Here is an 18,360-nt window from a genome sequence, read left to right as displayed (position 1 = left end):
CCTGAGAATATAAAAGCTTTGACTGTTCTCCTGGTTTGCACCAGTTGTAATAAATCCAACATATCATCCACCAACATTTCCGTCACCTACAACGGGACCCCACCACTGGCCACATCTTCCCATCCCCTCCCCTCTCTGCGTTCCGCAGAGACCGTTCCCTCCGTAACTCCCTGGTCCACTCGTCCCTTCCCACCCAAACCCCGGGCACTTTCCCCTACAACCACACGAGATGCAACACCTGTCCCTTTACCTCCCCCCTCAACTCCATCCAAGGACCCAAACAGTCTTTCCAGGTGAGACAAAAATTCACCTGCACCTCCTCCAACCTCATCTATTGCATCCGCTGCTCTAGATGTCAACTTATTTACATCGGCGAAACCAAGCGCAGGCTCGGCGATCGCTTCGCTGAACTTCTGCGCATTGACCAACCTGATCTCCCGGTGGCCGAGCACTTCAACTCCCCCTCCCATTCCCAGTCTGACCTTTCTGTCATGGGCCTCCTCCAGTGCCATAGTGAGGCCCACCGGAAATTGGAGGAACAGCACCTCATATTTCGCCTGGGCAGTTTGCAGGCCAGTGGTATGAACATCGACTTCTCCAACTTTAGATAGTTCCTCTGTCCCTCTCTTCCCCTCCTCCTTCCCAGATCTCCCTCTATCTTCCTGTCTCCACCTATATCCTTCCTTTGTCCCGCCCTCCTGAGATGCTGCCTGACCTGCTGAGTTACTCCAGCATTTTGTGAATTAATAAATCGCCTGTCCCTCCCAACACCAACTCCTTATGGCCGTTCCATTTGCTCCCACAACCCCCCTCCTGCTACCATTTTGAATGTTTCATGAATAGCTCTCAATCCAGTTCACCTTATAGGTTGGTTCACTCTCCTCGGCCGTCTCGAGCTGCACCACGATGTAGGCGTGGAGGAAGTTGGAGGCGATCATATCAGGAACGAATGGGGTGTTTTCCTCTTGAAACACCAGGGCCACGATGTCGTTGCCGATGTGCCGCTTCCTCTGCAGCTGTCACGGAGACAACAGACAGTCAGCCCACGGTGGCACAGCGGTGGAGTTGCTGCCGCACAGCGCCAGACACCCGTGTTCCATCCTGACCACAGGTGCAGCCTGGACGGAGAGTTTGTACGTTCTCCCCGTGACCACGTGGGTTTTCTCCGGGAGCTCCGGTTTCCTCCCACACTCCAAAGGCGTACAGGTTTGTAGGTTAATCAGCTTTGGTGGAATTGTACATTTTCCCTAGTGTGTGTAGGCTAGTGCTAGTGTACGGGGTGATCGCCGGTCGGCACGGACTCGGTGGGCCGAAGGGCCTGTTCCCACGCCGTTTCTCCAAAGTCTAAAGTAAAGCCCAAACAAAGATTTCCTTCTCATCCCTTTCACTCGAATGAGATGTGCCAACCTGGGTCAAAGTGGGTGGAGCAGCTGGTGGAGCTCTGCCTCACACCACTAGAGACCCGGGTGGAACCTGACCTTTACTGCTGTCTGTGTGGAGTTCGCACGTTCCCCCTGTGACACAGGGGGGTTTTCTCCGGGTGCTCCAGTTTTCTCCCACATCCCAAAGACGTGTGAGTTTGTAGGTTAATTGGTCCTCTGTAAATGACCCCCTCGTCTACAGCAAGCAAAGATTTTCACTGTGAGTTGTCACATGTGACAATAAAGTATTCATTCATAAACTATTCCTTCATTCATTCATTCATTCCTTCATTCCTTCATTTATTCACTCAGTCTTTGTCACTCCAGAGAAACCAATCCAAATTTGTGCAGCCTCTCTCTAGCCAAGGCACCATTCTGGTAAACCTCCTCTGTATCTCTGGACTGCTTAGACTTCAGAGATACAGGGCGTAAACAGGCCCTTGGTTCCACTGTGTCCGCTCCGACCAGCGATATGATCACTACCCTACACACTGGGGCCAATTTACAATCTTTACAGAAGCCAATTCATCTACAAACCTGCACGTCTTCGGAGTGTGGGTGGAAACCGGAGCACCCGGAGAAACCCCACGCAGGTCACAGGGAGAACGTACAAACTCCCGTACAGACAACGCCCGTGGTCAGGATGGAACCCGGGTCTCTGGCGGCGTAAGGCAGCGACTCCATGCTGCGCCGCCGTGCCGCCCGTGCCCTATCTTGGGGGCGGGATGAGTGGTGATGCCGGGGGGCATCGAGGGCCTCTGGGAGCTCACCTGTTGAGTGTCACCCTCTGTGAACGGCAGCTTAGTGGAGACGTGGAACATGATCTCCCGGTCCTTGAAGATGGTGTAGACGGACTCGGCCCCGGTCTGACCGTGCGCCACATCGAGGCCGCCGCGGAAACTGGAACGGCAAGGAATTTGACAGCCACCATCACACCCTTGGTCATTGATCGATGACGAGAGGGGCAAGGTCTCACGGAAAGGTGCGGGGCAGGTTTTTTACACAAGAGGCTGGAACGAGCTGCCGGGGGGCAGTGGTGGAGGCAGATACGATAGTGGTGTTTAAGAGACGTTTGGATCGGCACGTTGGATCGGGAACGGAGGGATATGTGTTGAGCGCAGACAGATAAGAATTGGTCTCAACATAATGAGGCAATGGTTCAATAGTATGGGGGAAAAACTGCAGACGCTGGTTTAAATCGAAGGTAGGCACAAAATGCTGCAGTGACTCAGGGGGACAGGCAGCATCTCTGGAGAGAAGGAATGGGTGACGTTTCGGGTCGAGACCCTTCTTCAGACTGATGTCAGGGGAGGGGGCGGGCATCCCGAAGGGTCTCGACCCGAAACGTCGCCCATTCCTGAAGAGTCTCGACCCGAAACGTCGCCCATTCCCGAAGGGTCTCGACCCGAAACGTCGCCCATTCCTTTCTCTCCCGAGATGCTGCCTGACCCGCTGAGTTACTCCAGCATTTCAAAGTCCAAGGTGCGGTCGGCTCGCCCGCTCGTTGTACAGGAGCAGTGCCTGTGAACCGATGCCCCTCTCCTCTCCTCGCCCGGCCATCTTAGTGTACCAGGGGTGCCCCCTGCAGCCGACCTTGAAGGTGCCGGAGGCATGACAATAGACAATAGACAATAGGTGCATCGGCAGTTTTTTTCTACAGGCCCGGGCGCCGCCTAACAGAGGTTGCGTAGCAACCTGCCTCACGGCCTGGGTGGCCGCCATTGGTGGAGCGGGAGCACGTGGCCGCTGGCTGGGTGAGGTCACGTGGGGCGCGGGGCGGTGACGTCACCCTGTCCCTTATTTGGGAGCGAGGAAGTTGGCAACCCCTATGCCCGGACCATCAGTTGCCGGAAAATCAGGGGGTGGCCCTACGCTTCACTGAACTGTACACAAAGATAATTTCACAGTCCATCCGTACAGGTGATGGCAAAGACCATGTGCAGATCATGAGTGTATTCAAGGTGTAGGAAGGAACTGCAGATGCTGGTTTAAGCCAAAGATGGACACAAAATGCTGGAGTCACTCAGCGGGTCAGGCAGCATCTCTGGAGAAAAGGAATGGGTGACGTTTCGGGTCGAGACCCTTCTTCGGACTCAGACCCGAAACGTCGGCCATTCCTTTTCTCCAGAGGTCAGTTCAGTTGAGTTGAGTTTATTGTCACGTGTACCGAGGTACAGTGAAAAGCTTTTGTTGCTTGCTATCCAGTCAGCAGAAAGACAATACATGATTACAATCGGGCCATTTACAGTGTAGAGCTGCATGATAAAGGGAATAACGTTTAGTGCAAGGTAAAGCCAGCAAAATCCAATTAAACATAGTCTGAGGGTCCCTGATGAGGTAGATAGCTCTCTTTTTGTGCCAGGATGATTCAGTTGCCTGATAACAGTGCTGATGATGCTGCCTGGCCTGCTGAGTTACTCCAGCACTTGGTGTCTCTCTGAGTGCGTTCAAGGCTGGGATCCACACGTCTTTGAAGAGATGAGGAAGGGGGTGGCAATGCCAAAGATGGGGAGCATGAAAGGGGGGCATCAGGAGTAAGATCTCTTCCCCTCCCATTCCTGCAGTCTTAATTTCACGGTGGCGCAGCGGTAGAGTTGCTGCCTCACAGCGCCAGAGACTTGGGTTCGATCCTGACTACGGGCGCCGTCTGTACGGAGTTTGTACGTTCACCCCGTGACCTGAGTGGGTTTTCTCCGAGATCTTCGGTTTCCTCCCACACTCCAAAGACCTATACGTTTGTAGGTTAATTGGCTTGGTAAATGTAAAAATTGTCCCTAGTGTGTGTGGGCTAGTGTTCGTGTGCTGGGTTCGCTGGTCGGTGCGGACCCGGTGGGCCGAAGGGCCTGTTTCCGCGCTGTATCTCTAAACTAAACTGAACTCACCCTTTGAAATCCTGGAGCACCACAGTGTCTCCAAGCAAATGAAGGAATTCTTTAAATTCAGGGCTTTCATCGTTGTTCCTGAATAGTTCTGCTTCTGTCGACTGAAAAACAGGAACGACGCAACGGAACAATTAAGAATAAACACATAACAAAGGGTTGCAGAAATGAGGAACTGCAGCTGCTGGTTTAGACCAAATATCTACACAAAGTGCTGGAGTAACTCGGCGGGTCAGGCAGCATCTCCAGAGAAAAAGGATGGGTGACGTTTCGGCTCGGGGAACCTTCTCCAGTCACCCCCTTCTTTCAGTCTGAAAGGATTCAGGCAACTGGGCTAAGACGAGGCGTTTAGCAAATGAACCCAGCACTGACTCCACTGAAAAGCTGTCTTATTTATGATCAATGGATGATGAACGTCAGGAGCGTTGATTTGTCCTCTGCTCCAGATGTGATACAGCTGTGAGGAAGTGAAACATGGACCCTGTACAGGAAACACACGCGCCAGCTTGAGAAATTCCACATGTGCTCTCCGCGGTCCATCATGGGCATGCTCTGGCAAGACAGTGTGACCAACATGGAAGTGCTGGAGCGGCCTGACTTCACGAGCATCGAAGCAGTGATCATACAGGCTAGGGTTGCCAACTATCTCACTCCCTAATCAGGGACAAGGTGACGTCACCGCCCCACGCCCCACCCAGCCAGCGGCCACGTGCTCCCGCTCCACCAATGGTGGCCGCCTGGGCCGGGAGGCGGGTTGCTACGCAACCTCCGTCAGGCGGCGCCCGGGCCTCCGGGCCTACACTGTCTGGGCCTACAGTGTCCGGGCCTACGCTGTCCGGACCTAAAGCGTCCGGATCTACAGCGTCCGGGCCTATAGCATCCCCCGGGCCTAATACGGGACAAGGGCGGTCCCCTAAGGGCCAAACCAATTTAGCCCAAAATACGGGATGTCCCGGCTAATACGGGACTGTTGGCAACCCTAGTAAAGGCCCAGCTTCGATGGACAGGCCTCGTGATCCGGGTGGATGGGTTTGGCATGCCGCCCGTACGGAGTTCTGTCACAGGAACCCAGGGCGCCCGAAGAACTGGTTCAAAGACTGCATCGAGGACCACCTGCAGCACGTGGGCCTAGCCCCAAACGACAGGACTGGCTGGCGTCAAACCACTGGGAAGGCGTTCGACTGATTCGGAGAGCATCGCCGGAGCCGACTCATTACTGCCAGAGACAGGAGGAAGGCTGCAGCTCTGGGAACAAGTGGCTTAACATGTGATGAGCATTTGTCGGCACTGGGCCTGTACTCGCTGAAGTTTAGAAGGATGAGGGAGGGCCTCATTGAAACACACAGAATAGTGAAAGGCCTGGATAGAGTGGATGTGGAGAGGATGTTTCCACTGGTGGGAGAGTCTAGGACTAGAGGTCATAGCCTCAGAATTATAGGATGTTCTTTTAGGAAGGAGACGAGGAGAAATTAGTCAGAGGGTGGCAAATCCACCCCCACTCCATCCCCCTCAACCCATTCCCCTACCCCCTCCTTCCCTTCCCCCCCACTCCATCCCCATCAATCCCCCTCCCTTCCTTCCCTCCCCCTCCCCCTTCCTCCTCCCTTCCCCTTCCCCCTCCACCTGTCCCCTTCCCCCTCCCCCCTCCCCCCTCCCCCTCCCCCCCCTCCATCCTCTCCGCCCCACTCCATCCCCTTCAACCCCCTTATTCCCCCCTTCCCTCCCTAGGAGATAGATAAATGTGAATAACTTTAAAAATATAACGCCGATTTCAATGAAACTTCTTCCATTAGCACCAAAGGGACGACGGTGAGTAAGGTGGGCCTAAAATTGTTGCGCTATCGTGTACCGTTTTGGCTGTAGTTCAGGAACAAACAAACAAACAAACAAACAAACAAACGAGAGTTTTAGTATATAGATGTTCATTATTCACCTGTCTGGCCTTCTGGTAAATCACCCCAAACTTGAACTTGTCGTTGATCTCATGTTCATCATATGCGACGATTAGCTGTGATGCCTTGGAGAAGATGGAACAAGTTGTCAGGTTAACCCTTGACCAGATTGGCTTTGCAACGTTATTCCCTCCCACCGTCTCCACTGATTTCCCTCGAACACCGGCGGTTGAGGGGAGACCTTTAGACTTTAGAGAAACAGCGCGGAAACAGGCCCTTCGGCCCACCGAGTCCGCACCGACCAGCAATCCCCGCACACTAACACTATCCTACACACACTAGGGACCGTTTAGCGTTTGAGGCCCTCTGAGGGGGCGCTGTAAACTGTTTATGTATGTGCTGTTATGTTTGTGTGCCATTGTATGTTTGTTCTCAGTACCTGAACTGATGTACAGCACTTTGGTCAACGTGGGTTGTTTTTAAATGTGCTATACAAAAATAAAATTGACTTGACTACAAATTTACCGAAGCCAATTAAGCTACCAACCCGCACGTCTTTGGAGTGTGCGAGGAAACCGGAGCACCCGGAGAAAACCCACGCAGGTCACAGGGAGAACGTGCAAACTGTGTGCTGCAAGGATGGAACCCGGGTATCTGGTGCCGCAAGGCAGCAACTCTACCGCTGCACCACTGTGCCGCCTCGTAGAAGTATATAAAAATATACTCGGTGGCGCAGCGGTAGAGTTGCTGCCTTACAGCGAATGCAGCGCCGGAGACCCGGGTTCCATCCCGACTACGGATGCTGTCCGTACGGAGTTTGCACGTTCTCCCCGTGACCCGTGTGGGTTTTCTCCAAGATCTTCGGTTTCCTCCCACACTCCAAAGACGTGCAGGTTTGTAGGTTAATTGGCTTGGTAAATGTAAAAATTGTCCCTGGTGGGTGTAGGATAGTGTTAGTGTGCGGGGATCGCTGGTCGGCGCGGACCCGGCGGGTCGAAAGGCCTGTTTCCGCGCTGTGTCTCTAAACTAAATATTAGAGGCACAGATAGGGCAGACAGTCAAATCATTTTCCCAGGATGAAAGTATCAAATACAAGAGGCCATAGGTTGAAGATGAGAAGGGCTAAATGTAAGGGAGATGAACGGGGCAGGTTTTTTTTACCCAGAGGGTGGTGGGTGCCTGGAACGCAGATACGATAGTGGCGTTAAGAAACTTATGCAAATGAGCATGGGAATGGAGGGATATGGATCATGCGCAGGCAGATAAGAGTTGGTCTTGGCATCATGTTCAGCACAGAGATTGTGGGCCGAAGGGCCTTTTCCTGCACTGTCCTGTTCTACGATAATTGAAAATTAAATGAGAAAGGCATTTATCCAGTTGTTGTTGCTTTTATTTTAATTCCCGTCGTAAAACCTGAGGAATCTCCGTACCCTGTAGGTTAATCTAATTGAATGAACAATGGGCACAACAGTGAGTTGTGGGCCGAAGGGCCTGCTCCTACGCTGTACAGTTCTATATTCTCTGCTCTATAAAAGTTGGTGATGTACAGGGAACATCTCTGAGGATGTAACGCTCCAGCTGGATCAGTAGGCCAGCGAGGACAGCTCGGTGGAGCAGCAATGGCAGGTCCCTGCCTCACAGCACCAGAGACCCGAGTTCGATCCTGTACAGAGCTGTCCCTGCCGAGTTTTTACATTCTCCCTGTGACCTGCGTGGGTTTTCTCCGGGTGCTCCAGTTTCCTCCCACAAACCATAGACATACAGGTTTGTAGGTTAATTGGCTTGGTATAATTGTAAAATTGGCCCTATTATGTGCTCAGGATAGTGTTAGTGAGCAGGGACTGCTGGTCGGCACAGACTCGATGGGCCGAAGGGCCTGTTTCCGCACTGTATCTCTAAATTAAACTAAACTATACTAAACTCCAAAGATGTACAGGTTTGTCGGCTAATTGGCTTGGTATAATTGTAAAATTGTCCCTATTATGTCCCTATTAGGATAGTGTTAGTGAGCAGGGACTGTTGGTCGGCATAGGCTCGGTGGGCCGAAGGGCCTGTTTCCTGTCACAGCTTGGTCTGGGAACAGCTCCATCCAAGACCGCAAGAAATTGCAGAGAATTGTGGACGCAGCCCAGACCATCACACAAACCAACCTCCCTTCCATTGACCCCATCTACACCTCACGCTGCCTCGGCAAGGCCAGCAGCATGATCAAGGACCAGTCTCACCCCGGCCACTCCCTCTTCTCCCCTCTCCCATCAGGCAAAAGGAACAGGAGTGTGAAAACGCACACCTCCAGATTCAGGGACAGTTTCTTCCCAGCTGTTAGCAGGCAACTGAACCATCCTACCACAAACCAGAGAGCAGTCCTAAACTACTATTGGAGACCCTCGGTGTATCTTGGATTGGACTTTACTGGCTTTACCTTGCACTGAACATTATTGACGTTATTCCCTTCATCAAGTATCTGTACACTGTGGACGGCTCGATTGTAAGCTGACAGCACGCAACTAAAGCTTTTCACTGTACCTCAGTACACATGACAATAAACTAAACAAGCTCACCTGCCCACGTTTGGCCCATATCCCTCTAAGCCTTTCCTATCCATGTACCCGTCCACATGTCCCTTGCACGTTGTGACACACTAACGGCTGAAGGACATTGCTGCTTACCTTAGGATAAAGTACAGGAGAAAACTTTGTGCTGGTCACGTCTTCACAGAGGAGCTGAGAGAGAGACAATTATCTATTAGAGTACTTCAACGCTCCACCAATTTTTGCCGTGTGATCGAGGTACTGTTTTACACAAATATCAGTTCAACCGCGTAGGGGAAAAAAAACTGCAGATGCTGGTTTAAATCGAAGGTAGACACCAAAATGCTGGAGTAACTCAGCGGGTCAGGCAGCATCTCTGGAGAGAAGGATTGGGTGACGTTTCGGGCCGAGACCCTTCTTCAGACTGATGTCAGGAGAGGGGGCTGGTCCCGAAATTCAGAACTATATATTGGTCTGTTGGGCACTTAAGCGCTGCTAAGAAGTAATGGTAAAAATAGTATGGTTCCCTTAACATACTCACCTTTGCAATGATTGGTATGCTGGGAAGTTGTGGAATTCCTGCCAGAGGGAGCCGCTCATGAATTGTTTTGGATTTTGACCTAAGATAGCAAAACAAAATAGTTATTAGTTTAGAGATACAGCGCGGAAACAGGCCCTTCGGCCCACGAGTCCGCGCCGCCCAGCGATCCCCGCACACTAACACTATCCTACACACACTAGGGACAATTTACAATTTTACCAAGACCAATTAACCTACAAACCTGTACGTCTTTGGAGTGTGGGAGGTAACTGGAGAACCCAGGGAAAACCCACACAGGTCACGGGGAGAACGTACATACTCTGTACCTTCGGTTTGTACCAGCATCTGCAGTTATTTTCCTACACAACTTGCCGCTCCACTGCGATTTCTCCTCAAGGTATGTCTACTTTGGAGAAGTTCTCCTCCTGTCTTCGACGAGAGTCTAGCAACATGCTCTCTCGCTGATCCCCCTCTGTGATTCCTCCTGCCCTCCTACTCTACGGCCTTTTTACATATCTTTCATTCATTTTTCTTTATCTCTCTACATCGTCTTCCATATCTCTCGTTCCCCTTTCCCGTGACTTTAATCTGAAGAAGGGTCTCGACCCGAAACGTCACCGATTCCTTCTCTCCTGGGACGCTGACTGACCCGCTGAGTTACTCCAGCATTTTGTGACACCTTGTGGCACCCGTAGTCAGGATCGAACCCGGGTCTCTGGCGCTGTAAGGCAGCAACTCTACTGCTGCGCCACCGTGCCGCCCACACATGGCTAATATAAAAGCTAGACGACGGAGAACTGTGTTTAGTTTTGGCCACACTCCAGGAAGGATGCCATTAAGCCGGAAACAGTGCAGAGAAGATTCACCAGGATGTTGCCAGGACTCGTGGGCCTGAGGTACAGGGAGAGGTTGGGCAGGCTCGGACTTTATTCGTTGGAGCGCAGGAGGCTGAGTGGTGATCTTGTTGAGGTGGACAAAATAATGAGGGGAATAGATTGGGTGAATTCACAGAGACTTTTACCCAGAGTGGGGGAACGGAGAACCAGAGGTCATAGGTTTAAGGTGAGAGGGGAAAAACCTCATAGGAATTTGAAGGGTAACCTTTAGTTTAGTTTCGTTTATTGTCACGTGTACTGAGGTACAGTTAAAAGCTTTTCTGTTGTGTGCTATCCAGCCTGTGGAAAGACTGTACATGATTACAATCATGTTAAAGGTGGGTACAGTTGGGGCGGGTTGGTTGGCAGGTGGGTGGACAATGGCCAGAGATAAAAAGAAGGCAAAATAATAGTTTGGAACTATAACAACTTTTAAAAGACATCGATCTCACCCATTCACACTGGCTCCATGTTACCGCACTTTTGCATCTACTCCATGTGCATTAGGGGCAATTTGCAGAGGGCCAATTAACCTACAAACCCACATGAATGGGTGAGATCGATGTCTTTTAAAAGTTGTTATAGTTCCAAACTATTATTTTGCCTTCTTTTTATCTCTGGCCATTGTCCACCCACCTGCTAACCAACCCGCCCCAACTGTACCCACCTTTAACATGATTGTAATCATGTACAGTCTTTGGGATGTGGGGGGAAACCGGAGCAGCCGGACGAAACCCAAACTCCACACACAGACAGCACCCGTGGTCAGGATCGGAGGTACGCGGTGAGCTTCCTGCAGGAAACACACACTGTGGCTAGTGACGAGCCCACCTGGCTCCTGGAGTGGGAAGGGGGGGGTCTACATGAGCCATCTCACCTCCATTTCGAGTGGAGTGGCCTTCCTGTTGGCCCCATCTTTCCAGCCGGAGATTGTCAAGGTGCAGGACATTGTACCAGGCCGGTTGTTGTATCTGGCCGTGCGCCTGGATGGCGTGCCGTTACATTTTATTAATGTTTACGCCCCCAAGAGCGGTGCTATGCAGACGCGGTTAACACAAGAAGTGACCGTGCTGTTGAACACCATCGATCGGGGGAGTGTGTTTTCCTGGGGGGTGATTTTTATTGTACCCTTGAGGCGAGAGATCGCTCTGGCATTCAGCGCGATCCGGCAGCGGTCAAGACATTAAGGGAGTTGGTGGATTCTTTTGAGCTAGTAGATGCTTGGAGGAATTTCCATCCCAACTCCGGCGCCTTCTCATACAGGTTTAAGGGGGGTGGTTCCCGTATTGACCGCGTATATGTGTCTAAGGCCTATGTGTCCTGTGTCTCGGCAGCCTCCATGCGGTTGGAGCCGTGCTCGGACCACTGCCTGGTGCGAGTGGACTTTATCCCGACGCGCACACGGGCAGGGTCCGCGTACTGGCACTTCAAAAACCGGCTGCTGGAGGAGCGCCGGTTCCGGGACTCATTCAAGCAGTTCTGGGCGGAGTGGAGGGAAAGGCAAGGCTTACTTACGTCTGTTTTGCCAGGACTACACGAGGGGGTCGACCAAGGGGCGGGACTCCGAGATCGGACGGCTTGAGAGAGAGTTGCTCGACTCGGAGTCTCGCCTGGGTCAGACGGAGGGGGATTCGTGTGAGTGGGAGGAGTACCAGGAGAAGAAAGGGGCACTGAGGGACTTGCAGCTGAAGAGGTCCCGGGGCGCGTATGTGAGGTCGCGAGTCCAGATGTTGCACGATTTGGACCGCGCCTCCCCCTTTTTCTTCTCCCTGGAGAAGTGCCGAGGTGCCCGCAGGCAGTTTAGCGAGTTGCTTGCAGACGATGGCTCCCCCGTCACGGATCCGGAGAGGATCGGTGCCTCAGTTTGGTCGTTCTATGACACTCTGTTCTCCGAGGGAACATCTAGTGGGGAGGCACAAGGGGTGCTGTGGGAGGGCTTACCCGTAGTGTGCAGGGAGGTGGCCGAGCGCCTCGATGATCCCCTAACTCTGGAGGAGTTGACTGGTGCCCTGCACCAGCTCAGTAGGGGCAAGTCTCCAGGGCTGGATGGGCTGACTGTGGAGTTTCTTCAAGCCTTCTGGGGTGTCCTGGGGGGCGACTATGTGAAGGTGTTGGGGGAGAGCCTGGCGACCGGGGAGATGCCCTTCTCGTGGCGCAGGGCAGTCGTCGTCCTGCTGCCCAAGAAGGGCGATCTCCGCCTCTTGAAGAACTGGCGCCCTGTATCTCTTCTCAGTGCGGGTTATAAAGTCTTTGCACGGGCATTGGCCATTCGCCTGGGGCCCATGCTGTCCCATGTGATCCACCCTGACCAGTCCTACACAGTCCCGGGCCGGTCCATCCAGGACAATATCCATCTGGTCCGGGACCTGATCCATCTGTGCCAGAGGGCTGGTCAGTCCGTTGTCTTTCTCTCCCTTGACCAGGAGAAAGCGTTTGACCGGGTGGGACACGACTACCTTCTCGGGACTCTGCGGGCGTTTGGATTCGGACCCCATTTTGTGGCCCGGGTCCGGCTCCTATACGCTGTCGCAGAGTGCCTGGTCAAGGTCAATGGCTCTTTGTTGGCTCCCACTCACTTTGGGAGGGGGGTTCGTCAGGGATGCCCCATGTCCCGCCAGCTTTATTCCCTCTGTGTGGAGCCATTCCTGTGCCTCCTACGGAGGCGGCTGGCAGGTTTGGCTTTGCCGGGGCCGGGGGTGGAGGTGGTTCTCTCGGCCTACGCCGACGATGTGCTACTAATGTTCACCGACCCGGTTGACCTGCGGAGGATGCGTGAGTGCCAGCGGGTGTTCTCAGCCGCATCCTCCGCCAGGATCAACTGGGGGAAGTGTGCTGGGCTCTTGGTGGGTCAGTGGCAGGTAGACTCCCTGCCGGAGGAGATGGCAGTTTTTGCGTGGAGCACCACGCACCTCCTCTATCTGGGGATCTACCTGAGTCCCACTGAGGGGGCTTGGCAGGCGAATTGGCAGGAGCTGGAGGCGAAGGTGGTCGCCTGTGTGGGGCGCTGGTCAGGCCTCCTTGGTGTGTTATCATATCGGGGTAGGGTTTTGGTCATAAACCAGCTGGTGGCCTCTCTGCTGTGGTACCGGCTGGCCACTCTGGTCCCGTCCTCTCGTTTCATCGCCATGATACAGAGGAGGTTAGTTAACTTCTTCTGGGGTGAGAGGAACCACTGGGTCTCTGCTGGAGTTCTGAGTCTCCCTTTGGAGGAGGGCGGTCAGGCGCTGGTCTGCGTCCGCACTCAGATGGTGGCCCTCCGACTCAGGACCTTGCAGAGGTACGTGTACTCCGAGTGCCCTCCCAGATGGCACTCGCTGGCCACATACTTTTTCTGCCAGGGGCGCTGCCTCCAGGAGGGATCACGGCTCCCGGTAGCGGACATGATTCAGCGCGCTAGGCGGGAGTTGCCTGGTTTTTACCGTGATCTCCTGAGAGCCAGGAATTTGGTCACCTTCAGCCAGGGCGCTGCTCCTCAGGGGGAGGTGGGTGCTGTGGTTGTGAGGGGGGCCGGTCCTCACCCTGTCACGGTGGGTGTCGAGGAGAGGCGTGTGCGTGGAGCGATTCCGACTGGGCTTACCCCCGCTCCGTCGGAATTGCTCATTGGGCCCACGGCACGGGTCCCTTCCCGAGAACCGGCCCCACCCAATATGAGCCGCCTTTCCTAGATGCCCAGCGTGCCGTTCCGTGACGCGGAGAGGCGCGTTTTGTACAGGCTGCTCCTGCACACTCTCCACTTCCTCGCTCTCGTCTTCCGTCCGGACACGCCCTGGCGGTCCGTGTTACCACCTGACGGCGGGAGCGGTCCCCAGTGGAGGTCTCTCTATAAGGGGGTCCTCCCGCTTTACATCGGGGACCTGGGGTGGAGAGTGTTGCATAAGGCTATAGCCTGTAACAGGTACTTGAGCCGGTTCACGGTCTCGTCTGCCGCCTGTCGCTTCTGCGGTGAGGAGGAGACCGTGTACCATTTGTATACAGAGTGCGTGAGGTTACAGCCCCTGTTCCAGTATCTGAAGGGGCTGCTCCTCAAGTTCTGGCTCCACTTTAGCCCTACGCTTTTAATTTTTGGGCACCCGGTACAGAGGGGGGAGGGTCAGGAGGGAGGAGGGGGTCTCCCTGTCGGTCTGCTCCTGGGCCTGGCCAAGATGGCCATCCGCGGGTCCAGGCAGCGGGCAGTCGACGGCCTCACAGAAGTCGGCTGCCTACCCCTGTTCCGGGCTTACGTCCGTGCCCGCGTGTCCCTGGAGAGGGAACACGCGGTGTCCATGGGGACTCAGGAGGCCTTCCGGGAACGCTGGTCGCCGCGGGGGGTTGAATGTATTGTTGACAGAAATGGCGGGATTTTAATGTGATAATTGTTTAATTTGTAAACTGCCGATACAGGCGGCTTTTGTTTGAACACATTTTGCTTAGTATGTTTGTATGTTTTTCTTTGGAATAAAACTTTTATATATTAAAAAAAAAAAAAAAAAAAAAAAAAGGTCTGGCACAAAGTGCTGGTGAGACCCCGGTTCGATCCTGACCTTGGGAGCGGGAAAGAAAACTGCAGATGCTGGTTTAAATCGAAGGTAGACACAAAGTGCTGGAGTAACTCAGTGGGTCAGGCAGCACTTCGGGAGAGGAGGAATGGGTGAAGAAGGGTCTCCAGGAATCGTCACCCATTCCTTCTCTCCAGAGATGCTGCGCGACCCGCTGAGTTACTCCAGCACTTTGTGTCTACCTTCGATTTAAACCAGCATCTGCAGTTTTCTTTCCCGCTCCCAAGGTCAGGATCGAACCGGGGTCTCTGGCGCTGTGAGGCAGCAGCTCTACCCGCTGCACCACTGGGCCGCCATTTGTTATTACATGAAATAAAGGAAGGTTTTGTTGTAGAAATAATTACTCTAAAGCTGATTGTTATAATAATAACCGACCTTGATTTAGTTTGAGTTGAGTTTATTGTCACGTGTACCGAGGTACAGTGAAAAGCTTTGGTTGTGTGCTGATCGGTCAGCGGAAAGACAATACACGATTACAATCCAGCCGTCCACAGTGTACAGATACGTGATAATGGGAGTAACGTGAATAATGTTTGGTGCGGGATAAAGTCCAGTACAGTCTGATTAAAGATAGTCTGAGGTACTAATACGGGGCGATTAGTATCTCAGGACTGCTCTCGAGTTATTAGTGGCACTTCATAACAAGCTGAACGTTGAGGCATCTCAAGGTATGTATTTTATATTGTCAACTTAAAATTGCAGACTTCCCTGAATGCTAATGAAACCGAGAATGCATCTCCAAGACAAACCAAAACTGAAATCCTAAATGAAGTTTGTAGATGACACCAAGATTGCCGGGGTCATGGACTGTCAGGGAGGCTGTCAACGAGTACAGCGGGATACAGATTGGCTGCAGAGATGGGTGGAGACATGGCAGGTGCCCTTTAATGCGAGGGAGTGCGAGGTGTTGCACTTAGAGAGAGGGCAGATGCTGTGCCGGTCGTCGTGGGTCGGGATACCGCACATCAGAGTCAGGAAGTCGTGATGCAGCTTTATCGGACTTTAGTTGGACCGCATTTGGAGTATTGTGTGCAGTTCTGGTCACCCCATTGCAGAAAGGAAGTGGAGGCTATGGAAACGGTGTAGAGGAGGTTTACCAGAAAGATGCTTGGATTAATTAGGGGCAATTAGCTGCAGGGAGAGGGTGGACAGACAGACATGGATTGTTTTTCTCCGGAACACCAAAGGTTGAGGGGAGACCTGAAAGATGTGTATAAAATTACTAGACCAAGTGGACCCGTTGGGCCCAAACCTCTCCTGGATTGGTGCAGCACCCTCTCCTCCCCCCTCCCCACCACCCCCTCCCCCCTTTCCCCCTCCCCTTCCTCCCCTTCCTACCCTCCCCACCCCCTCCCCCTCCCCCTCTCCCCTCTCCCCTTCCCTTCCCCCCCATACCATCCCCCTCAACCCCCCTTATCCTCCTCCCTCCCCCCCCTCCCTAGGAGATAGATTGAAACTTTAAAATGTGAATGACTTAAAAAATATAACACTGATTTCAATGAAACTTCTTCCATTAGCACCAAAGAGACGACGGTGAGTAAGGTGGGCCTAGAATTGTCGCGCTATCGTGTACCGTTTTGGCTGTAGTTCAGGAACAAACAAACAAACAAACGAGAGTTTTAGTATATAGATAGATGAGAGCCATAGATGGGGTAGACAGTCAGAATCTTTTTTCCAGATGGAAATATCCAATACTAGAAGGCACAGCATTAAGATGAGAGAGGCAAGGTTTATAGGAGATGTGGGGGGCAAGTTCTTACACAGAGGGTGGTGGGTGCCTGGAACGTGTTGCCGGGGGAGGTGGTGGAGGCAGATACGATAGTGGCGTTTAAGAGACTTTTGGATGGGCACATGGATATGCAGGGGAATGGAGGGATATGGATGATGTGCAGGCAGATGAGAGTTGGTCTTGGCATCATGTTCGGCACAGGCATTGTGGGCCGAAGGGCCTGTTCCAGCAACATCCTGGTGGAGATACCAGTAAAAGTAAAGAAGACTAGATTACGGAACTTTGCGTCCATTTCCGTGCCGTCGCCATGGTTACCTGAGGATTATCTGTAGATATTCTTGAGCCTCACTATCTTCATGTTTGATAGACACTATCAAGTTGCCGAGGGCACTGCACGAGGTGTAGAAATTCAAGTGATCCTAAACAAAAACGCAAAAGAGTTCAGATTTTGTCATTGAGCCAAAGAGTCACAGTAACAGGCCCTTCAGCCCAACTAGCTCATTCCAACCAACATGCCCCATCTACACCAGTCCTACCTGCCCAAATCTGTCCATATCCTTCTAAACCTATCCTATTCATGTACCTATCCAAGTGTCTTTTAAATGTTGTTATAATTCCTGCCTCAACGACCTTGTCTGGCAGTTCGTTCCATACACCCACCACCCCTTGTGTGAAAAACGTTGCCCCTCAGGTTCCTATTATATCTTTCCTCTCTCACTTCCATGCCCTCTAGTTCTTGATTCCCCAACTCTGGATAAAAGACTCTGTGCATTTCTCTAATATATTCCCCTCATGATTTTATATACTATAAGATCACCCCTCACTCTCCTGCGCTCCAAGGAATAAGGTCCTAGCCTGCTCAACCTCTCCCTATAGCTCAGGCCCTCGAGTCCTGGCAACATCCTCGTAAATCTTTTCTGTTCTCGTTCCAGCTTGACAACATCACTCCCAGAGCAGGGTGACCAAAACTGAACACAGTGCTCCAAATGTGGCCTCACCAAGAGAGAGTTGGGGAAAACATGGTGAGATGTTGATTAGTAAGAGTGTCATGGGTTACGGGGAGAAGGCAGGAGAATGGGGTTGAGTAGAAAATATAGACCAGCCATGATTGAATGGCAGAGTAGACTTGATGGGCCAAAAGGCCTAATTCTGCTTCTTTTCTTTTAAGAGTTTAGAGTTTAGAGATACAGCGTGGAAACAGGCCCTTTGGTTCACTAGGTCCACGCCGACCAGCGATCCCCACATATTAACACTATCCTACACACCCGAGGGACATTTTTTACATTTACATCAAACCAATTTACCTACATGCCTGCATGTCTGTGGAGTGCCGGAGGAAACAAAAGATCTCGGAGAAAACCCACGCAGGTCACAGGGAGAATGTACAAACCAGCATTTTGTGTCTTACTCCCCTTTCATGCTCCTCATCTTTGGCATTGCCACCCCCTTCCTCATCTCTTCAAAGACGTGTGGAACCCAGCCTTGAACGCACTCATAGAGAGACACCAAGTGCTGGAGTAACTCAGCAGGCCAGGCAGCATCATCAGCACTGTTATCAGGCAACTGAACCATCCTCTGCAACCATGGAGCGGTCCTGAACTACTATCTACCTCATCAGGGACCTTAACTATGAGTGGACTTCACTGGCTTGTCGTGTGTCTACACACTGTAAATGGCCACCGTACCTTGTTGAGGAAGTGCTTCCTGTAGGCCCTGGCCGTGCTGTTACATTCCAGTTTGTAGCCAAACGTGGTGGGACTGAGATTCTCAATCACATCCTCCTCGAACAAGCTGCTCTCTGAGGAGGTCGGGGTGATGGCGGTCTCCACGCCTTCGATCCAGTAGCCCCCAAACTGCGGCAGGATGATGGACTGAAAAGGTCCTTCTTTCTCTATTACCTGCAACGCAAGAACAAACCGGCGTCAGAACAAACAGAGGCAGGGGCAGTCCAACCACC

At 52.5% G+C, this 18,360-nt stretch overlaps 1 protein-coding gene across 9 annotated transcripts in view; it reads right to left on the bottom strand.

Moving 5' to 3' along the window:
- The window catches only part of LOC144606161 (rap1 GTPase-activating protein 2-like), a 403,406-nt gene that overhangs the window by 37,947 nt on the left and 347,099 nt on the right, over nucleotides 1-18,360 (bottom strand). For all 9 annotated transcript variants that reach the window (XM_078421969.1, XM_078421972.1, XM_078421965.1 and 6 more), the window contains 8 exons: nucleotides 18,089-18,301; nucleotides 16,719-16,822; nucleotides 9,265-9,343; nucleotides 8,862-8,915; nucleotides 6,234-6,317; nucleotides 4,304-4,404; nucleotides 2,192-2,321; nucleotides 861-1,016 (listed from right to left, as the gene is read on the bottom strand). In XM_078421969.1, the coding sequence (XP_078278095.1) occupies nucleotides 861-1,016; nucleotides 2,192-2,321; nucleotides 4,304-4,404; nucleotides 6,234-6,317; nucleotides 8,862-8,915; nucleotides 9,265-9,343; nucleotides 16,719-16,822; nucleotides 18,089-18,301 (921 nt within the window). The remainder of the gene's footprint in view (nucleotides 1-860; nucleotides 1,017-2,191; nucleotides 2,322-4,303; nucleotides 4,405-6,233; nucleotides 6,318-8,861; nucleotides 8,916-9,264; nucleotides 9,344-16,718; nucleotides 16,823-18,088; nucleotides 18,302-18,360) is intronic.

This window comes from Rhinoraja longicauda, chromosome 26, assembly GCF_053455715.1.
Source record: "Rhinoraja longicauda isolate Sanriku21f chromosome 26, sRhiLon1.1, whole genome shotgun sequence".
In the NCBI taxonomy this organism is placed as follows: domain Eukaryota; kingdom Metazoa; phylum Chordata; class Chondrichthyes; order Rajiformes; family Arhynchobatidae; genus Rhinoraja; species Rhinoraja longicauda.
Note: the sequence above shows the minus strand (reverse complement) of the source record. Positions and strands in the feature narration are given on the sequence as shown.